Source organism: Mandrillus leucophaeus, unplaced genomic scaffold, assembly GCF_000951045.1.
Source record: "Mandrillus leucophaeus isolate KB7577 unplaced genomic scaffold, Mleu.le_1.0 Scaffold95, whole genome shotgun sequence".
Lineage (NCBI taxonomy): Eukaryota > Metazoa > Chordata > Mammalia > Primates > Cercopithecidae > Mandrillus > Mandrillus leucophaeus.
In genome coordinates, this window is record NW_012110363.1 from 1,824,569 (window position 1) to 1,832,485 (window position 7,917).

Below are 7,917 nucleotides of genomic sequence, written 5' to 3' on the forward strand. Positions count from 1 at the left end.
AAAAAAAAAAAAAAAAAAGCCCTGACCAAAAGGAAGGACTGAAGTTTTCATTTTACAGAGTTAGAAACTGGGGCATTGAAGTTTAAACAACTTGTCAAAGGTCCTTGAATTGTAGGTGACAGATCCAGAATTTGAACCCACATTTATTTGACTTCAAAGGCAAATGTTCTTCCTCCATAAAACTGTAACAGTTAAAATTGTTGACTAACAACACAAATGCAATTTTAGTGTTAAAACTACTTCGTAGACATTTATTATGAGTCCATTAAACCCTTAGGGCAGTTATTTGGCAGCTTTTCAGTTGGAAATATTTCCAAACGAGCATCTAAGACTCTGTATGCGTTACATGTATTACCTTGCATACCGTCCTTCAGAAGTAGGAAGTGAGAACACATCCTTATCTTTATGAAGGTGCCAGCAATAAGACTCTCAGTTTTAATATGAAACACCCTGTTCTAAAACACATAATACTGTTTTGTGGGCATAAACTTTGAAAATGGAATAAAAAGTAGGCAATCAATACTAATACTACATAATACCTAATTTAATATATGATATATACAACATGCGATGTATATTATAATATTGAATACTAATTAATTATGGAAAATATCAGAGAAATAAATTTTCTAATTGAAAATTTTAAATATTTCATGTCAACCAATGTAACACATCTTCATGTATGTGTTTTTCCAGTGATAGGTATAAGGTATTCGTAGATTTATTTAATCTTTCAACATACCTGATTCCCCGACACTGGATACCGAAGATGAACCCAACCATTCACAAATTTCTATATACAGCTGAATACTGTGATAGCTCCTACTTCAGCAGTGATGAATCAGATTAAAATCATCTGCAAAATCTATGAAGAATACTGGTTTCACAGTCTATTTTTTATTTTCTATGAATTTTCATAAATAGTTTTAATATATGTATACATATGTTGTTTAGCACCACGATGCTCTGATTTAATTCTAGAAATAATTTTGTTACCGCTTGTTTGTGGCAAGACTAAGCAATAAGATGAGAAAGAATTCATTTAAATAGTAACATTGTACATAGGGTGTTTTCCTATTAAAAATTCAATTTCCCCTGAGAATTAATGTAACCACTTAATGTAATCATTATCTCATTGTTTCATCTTTATAAACTTGTAAACTTCAGCTATTTCAAGTATTTTATGCAGTACAATATGTTATTCTGTACAAAGACTTTCAAATAAAATTTTAATAATAATAAAGTGTTAATCTTTCTCCTTGTATTGTTTTTGAAATATTGATTGCATTTGTTAGGAATCTTAATGATCAAAGACAGAAACCTATCTGCAGTTTGTCTAGAGGGGATATACTGGAGGATTACCAGCTTGCAGAATTCAAATGAACACTGCCCAAAAAGCCTTGAAAGAGGAGCCTGGAAACTCTGATGCCACAAGGACTGGGTCCAGTTCCTGGAGTGCTATATTCCCGGAACACTCTGAGATCTTTTTTGTCTCATCTCTTCTCTGTAGGTGTTGGCTTTATTCTTTCCTGTAGTAGAACAGCTTCTGTCTCAGGCTGGGTCCCAATTTCCAGCACCACTGGACTCACACAGGGCAAACCTTCTCTTTCCCCCAGCTCCCATGCTTGTGATCTGGGAGGTGCAGTGAACTCTAATGCATGCAGAACTGAGGCAGGAGCAAGAAGTCCCCTCAAAGAAGATGTGCTTTCCAGAAGAAAGGACACAGATTGAGCAGTGACCCAGTTCATTTCTAATAAGACATTAATTAGGCTAAGAGTTTCGATCAGACATGAGTTTTAGCCTTCTTTTTCTAGCTTGGCCAGGTTATTGGGAAAACTTAAATTTTTGTTATGGGAGGAAATACATAATATTATTTTAAAAATCTAAAATGTATGTCAACCTTGACCTAGAGTCATTACAACAACAAACAAGAAAGTCCTGAAGGAAATGAAACAATCCTTGGGTTCAAATGCCGTTTTTTCTTATAAGGATCATATCATCTAGTTTTTCTCAGAATTGTATATAATTGCTTTTGCCTCCATGACTGTTGTGTGCTCATGTATGTGTGTATACACAGTATCTGATGGCAGCTAGGCTGATATAATACAGAGTCAAATGGCATGGTGGCTAAAAGGCATTAGCTTTGAAATCAACAAGCTCAAGGGCAAATTCTGGCTCTGCTATTTATTAACTATCTGGTACAATCATCAGTTGAAGCCTAGTTTCCTATCCATCTGGGGGTAAAAGTACTTATTTTATAAGCTTTGCTATTTCTTAGGAAAAAAATATGTTAATAGATGTTCTGTCACCAAAGTGCCTTAGAATATTGGTGCAAATGTTATTTGTCAACGTTTATCACTATTTTAATAGACTGTATTAGTTGGGATTCTCCAAAGGGACAAAACTAATAGGATAGATGTATATATGAAGGGGAGTTTATTAAGGAGTATTGACTTACACAATTACAAGATGAAGTCCCACAATAGGTCTGCAAGCAGGAAGCCAGTCCAAGTCCCAATACCTCAAAAGTAGGGAAGCCAATAATGTAGCCTTCAGTCTGCGGCTGAAGGCCCCAGAGCCCCTGGCAAATCACTGGTGTAAGTCCAAGTGTCCAAAAGCTGAAGAACTTGGAGTCTGATGTTCCAGGGCAGGAAGCCTCCAGCATGGGAGAAAGATGGAGGCCAGAAGACTCAGCAGGTCTGTTCTTTCCATGCCTGCTTTCACACTGGCAGCTGATAAGACGGTGCCCACCCAGGCTGAGGGTGGGTCTGCCTCTCACAGTCCACTGACTCAAATGTTAATCTCCTTTGGCAACACCCTCACAAACACATCCAGTAACAATACTTTACATCCTTTAATCCAATCAAGTTGACACTCAATATTAACCATCACAACTTTGTCAGCTTGAACCCATCCACATCTCCTGAAATCATACATAATCTTCAAATAAAGACAATAATAAGGTCATAATTACACCTAATACAGTACAGCTATCCTTTGTACAACTGGAAGTGCACCAATCCCCAACCCAAATGCTATTACATAAAGTTAACAACACTTAAATGTTGATATGAAGTAAACAAATCTGACATCACATGATAAAGCAAAAAGAAAGGAAATAAAATGAATATATTTTCTTAGTACAAGTGTATATATGTGCAAACATGTTCTCAACAAAATAAGGAGGAAATACTCATGACAATTACAGTCCTCATTTCTGCAACTTGTCACATGGCTGAAGCTGCTATTGATGACTACCTTATTCCACTACCCCCATTCCTTATTCTCTTTGCCTTCAGCAAGAACTTCAGCAGGTCGTGGTTTCTTACCTGGTGGAGTGACCCAAACCTTCATTCCTGAAGTGTCTGAACCATTTGCAGTCCTGCCAGGATTGGGCTGTTGTAGTTTCCCACTGACATTAATCACAGGACATGGCAATACTAAGAGATACTCCAAGGGATCTCCTGTGTTCCACGCCTACTCTCCCTTACCTCCATTGTGTAGTAGTAGACTGATTTCATCTTGATAGTCCTAGTCAATCACCCTGGCCAATCTGTAACTCCCTTCTTAGCCTGTTGTATTAGTCTGTTGTTATGCTGCTAATAAAGACATACCTGAGACTGGGTAAGTCATAAAGGAAAGAGGTTTAATGAACTCACAATTCCACATGGTTGGGGAGGCTTCACAATCATGGTGGAAAGCAGAGGAGAAGCAAAGGCATGTTTTACATGGTGGCAGGCAAGAGAACTTGTGCAGAGAAACTCCCATTTATAAAACCATCAGATCTCATGAGACTTATTCACTACCATGAGAACAGTAGGGGGAAACCCCCCTCATGATTCAATTATCTCCACCTGACTCTGCCCTTGACATGTGGGGATTATTACAATTCAAGGTGAGATTTTGGTTAAGACACAGCCAAATCATATCATAGACTATACGGTTATATTTCATTCTTTACATCTATATTTCTTGGTGTGACTAAGCTAGAAGTTGCAAGAGTTTTATCAAAGGATATATCAGTTATTCTTAACATAAATATAAAAATAATTTAGACTGCAAGTTCCCACCCTTGCCCAGTCACACTTGCTTCTAGTGCTGATGACCCACTTTATAACTTTTAAATGGGTTAGAAAATCACTGTAAGGTTGGCTAATTTAGTATCCACTTTGAGATCTTTGTGAAACTACATCCAGAAACATGTTGATGACTTTCATTATGACTTCTAATTATTAGATAAGGATTTTGTTGCTTTGACTTAAGCAGTTTGTTATGGCTGGAGCACAGCATAAGAGTGATTGAACTATGCAGCACAGCAGCAATCATGGTTGAAAAGGTAGAGAGGAGCTTCTTCATGAAAGCTCACTTAAAAGAGCTCGCATGGTATCATAGGCACTGGGAACCCTTGAATGGTTGTGAACAGAAAAACTGGTATCTTTGAGAAATGTAAATGCAGGGGGAACAAAGTAGATGGACTATGAGAACATTGATCTGAATCAGTGGACTCTGAGTCTGGATTAAGGGACATAGAGTATAATGGGTAGGCTACTGAAAAATGGAGATAAATGACACTAAAGAACATTGCAACTAAGAAATGACAGTAGCCACAGGAGGTAGGTAATTCATTGATGGGTTACCAAGGTGTAGATGACCTGCTTAAACGTTTAGGATTTGTCTTAATTTTATTGATTGGGTGATTCCATAATGTTGATTCTGTTAACCAAAATAGACGCTCTAGGAGGTAAAGGAGATTTTTGTTGGGAGCGGTGGGAGGAGTTAGGGAGGATGATGAATGGAGTTTTGGAAACACTGAGGTTAAAGTGCCTATGGAGAAAACCAAAAGCTGGATATATTAATTTAGAGCTGAGAAAACATGGTAAATATAAAACACATTAATACTGTGTTGATGAAATGTAAGCCATACACTTAAGAAGAGGTTCTTTTTAAACCAAAGTCAAATGTAGGTTGTTTTATTGTAAATATCATCAAAATCCACAACAGCAGAAACATATTAATCATTTTGAAATTTAAAAATCCTTTAGAACTTGAGAAAGAGTATTAGAAATGCATTTATATCACATAGAAAGTCAGTAGCAAATACAAACTAGACAAGCAGGACATAGTTCTTTTCTGGCATGCCTGAATAATAAAAATATTTATCAATTAAAATGTCAATATCTGTCTTTCTGGAACACCTCCAAACCTGAGTCAACAAACATTCTTTTGGGATTGGTTCTGATTGGTGTAAGAAGAGAAATACAGCATTTTGTTTTTTTATTTTGTTTATCTAATCTCAGGGAAGGATAAACAAAGGGCAAAAGTGACAGAAAAAATTAGATGTCCTTGAATTTTTTTAGTGGTTGCTGTTGCATTTCATGTTTCATTTTTGTTAGATCATATACATTAGAAAAGAATGACAAAGTTTAGAGAAGAAATATGTACGTATATAGTATCAGAAATAATTTTCTTGTATTGACTCATTTAATATGGTTGTACTTATATTCAACCAGAAGGTCAACTCTTTTGCTATAAGGTTCTCACACTGCTAACAAGAAATGGCTTGTTTCCTGGTTGCAGGTCATGAACAGCACACAGTGTCCCTTCTAGGCACACTGGATTATTGATCACTGCACAGATGCAGGCTAATCAGAATTGCACCTGAAATCACTTGTGCAATTAGTGATGCAAGAGTGATCACAGGAATCAAGACTGGGAGCCAAGGGAAAGGAAAACAGGTGCACAAAGAAGCAGTTCAGATGGGAGACCGGGAAAGCTAAGGGGAAAACTGGGAAACAGAGTCTGGAAAACTCACAGATTGACTGATACCCAGGGGTAAGAGATGGGACTTTGATAGGAGTGGTGCCTATGAATTAGGGGAGGAAGGAAGAGGTGAGATCCTAATGTTGGTAAAAGTATAGAGACAAAGGGAGCCAACTAAGTGGCCAGAAAATAGAAATGGAAAGTAAAAATGAGACCTAATTCTTTAGTCAGGGAAGCAAAGCCACCAGGAAAACTTGAGAAAGAGTAAGAGAAAGAGAGGGAGAAAATACGAGATAACATTTTGATATTTTGATATACTAGAGAACAAAATATTATTCTCCAGCATAAAAAGAACAAAGTAAGAAATATGATCTATTGGATTCCTATTCACAATGAAAATTATCAAACAGTAAGTTGTCTCTTAGACAATGCTACTAGAAGTTACTTATGTAGTTGCCTTATTGTTCATTTAATTTCAGTTTAACTGAAGGGATTTTACCCTTTTCCTTCCTTCTACGTGGTCACTCTGCTGTTCAAAGAGTAAGCACCATTTGTTTAGGTAAACAATTGGTGTTGCAAATCCTTCCAATATACCATCTCAGAGGGCTGCTAATATGATGAACTGTACAAGGAACACAAAATTTTAGGTTGGCCGTTCTTGTGTATAGGGGTAACCTAAAGCTAGTAATTATACCCCACAAAAGAAAATAAATTCTTATGACCTCTTGGATCCCACCTGAAATATCTCATAATAAACAATCAAATAAATAACAAGCAAACAAAAGTAAACAGCAGCCTCCCCCAGTTGCAGTGACCTAAAATATTTCCTAATCTGAATTTCCTCTCAGGGCAGGAAACCCTTCCATAGGCTTCCTTGCAGTCTTCTGCGCTGGAGTGTGTCCCACTGACTTTGGTTGTCCATCTCCCTACGAGAAGGTAACATTCTGAAACTTAGTTTAAATACTACTGGGTCTTAGAATCTTTTGTAGGTAGTTGCTGAAACTTGAAGTTGAATAACACTTTGAAGTACTATGTTACACTGCATTATGAAAACCTTCATTTTGTAGCTGTCTCTTCATCTGCCCAACATGTCACACAAATATAGAAGAAACAGAATCTGCAATACCTAAGGGGAAAAAAGGAATCATTGGTCTATTTCCTCTTTAGATGCTTTTGAAATTGTAAAATAAAGCAATTTTTCATTTGGGTTCAGAAAGAGTTAGTACCTACTAAGAAAATAATGTAATACTTATCACAGCTTGTCCATGTAAACATGGTATCATCAAAGGCAGATATTAGAAGAGATTAGGCATATTAGAAGTATGCCTAATATTTTCATTTTAAGAAACTAAAATAATTTTAAAGATTTTAAAAATCGACAACAAAAACTACTTGTTAACTGAATAAATGTATGCATCTGGAATCTGTATTGAACTAATACATTATTTCTTAGAGGCAAAATAATTTAAGAAATTATTTTAAATGCAATTTCATAACTCAAATTCTAAAATTTGAATGTGGGTAAAACTTTAATAAATCACAAGTGTGCTATGCTTTCTTTACACACAAGAACACAGACTGCAACATCATGGCAAAAGCAATAACTAGCCTATCCGAAGACTGGTTTTTATTGTAACTTACCATATCTTCGAAATCTCTTGCAGCTATGAAATACTATCTGCCTTATACCATTGTTCATAAGAGTAATATGACATCATTGTAACTTTCAGGGCATATTCACTTTCAGGAAGAATTTCAAATCTTGTATGATCACTAACCAGGCATGCCCTTAAAGATTTATATTATGAAAGCAGGTGGAGAGCAGAAATGATCTCCACTCACCCTTAGTAGCTGAGGGATGGAGAAAGGCTGTGGTGAGGGATGTAGTTATAACTGAGGCAATTATAACCAATATTTGAATTATGTTATTTTAACACTCCTGTCAGAGGTTTGAAAGCAGTCACCCCTCAGCCCAAATCCAAGATCCACCACTGCTGCAGTCAGACATAATATATGCTTAGCAGCAAGAGTTCAACGATTAGCATCAGTAATTTTTTTTTTTTTTTTTTTTCTGAGACAGGGTTTTGTTCTGTTGCCCAGCTGGAGTGCAGAGACCTGATCTTGGCTCACTGCAACCTCCGTCTCCCAGGTTCAAGC

The 7,917-nt window shown here is 36.5% G+C and overlaps 2 protein-coding genes across 2 annotated transcripts in view; one reads left to right on the plus strand and one right to left on the minus strand.

Moving 5' to 3' along the window:
• The window catches only part of TDO2 (tryptophan 2,3-dioxygenase), a 17,779-nt gene extending 16,517 nt beyond the window's left edge, over nucleotides 1-1,262 (plus strand). The window contains exon 12 of the mRNA XM_011970493.1: nucleotides 697-1,262. Coding sequence (XP_011825883.1) covers nucleotides 697-850 — 154 coding nt within the window. The 3' untranslated portion in view covers nucleotides 851-1,262. The remainder of the gene's footprint in view (nucleotides 1-696) is intronic.
• Nucleotides 1,263-6,587: 5,325 nt separating this feature from the next.
• The window catches only part of CTSO (cathepsin O), a 39,645-nt gene continuing 38,315 nt past the window's right edge, over nucleotides 6,588-7,917 (minus strand). Inside the window, exon 4 of the mRNA XM_011970532.1 lies at nucleotides 6,588-6,686. Coding sequence (XP_011825922.1) covers nucleotides 6,588-6,686 — 99 coding nt within the window. The remainder of the gene's footprint in view (nucleotides 6,687-7,917) is intronic.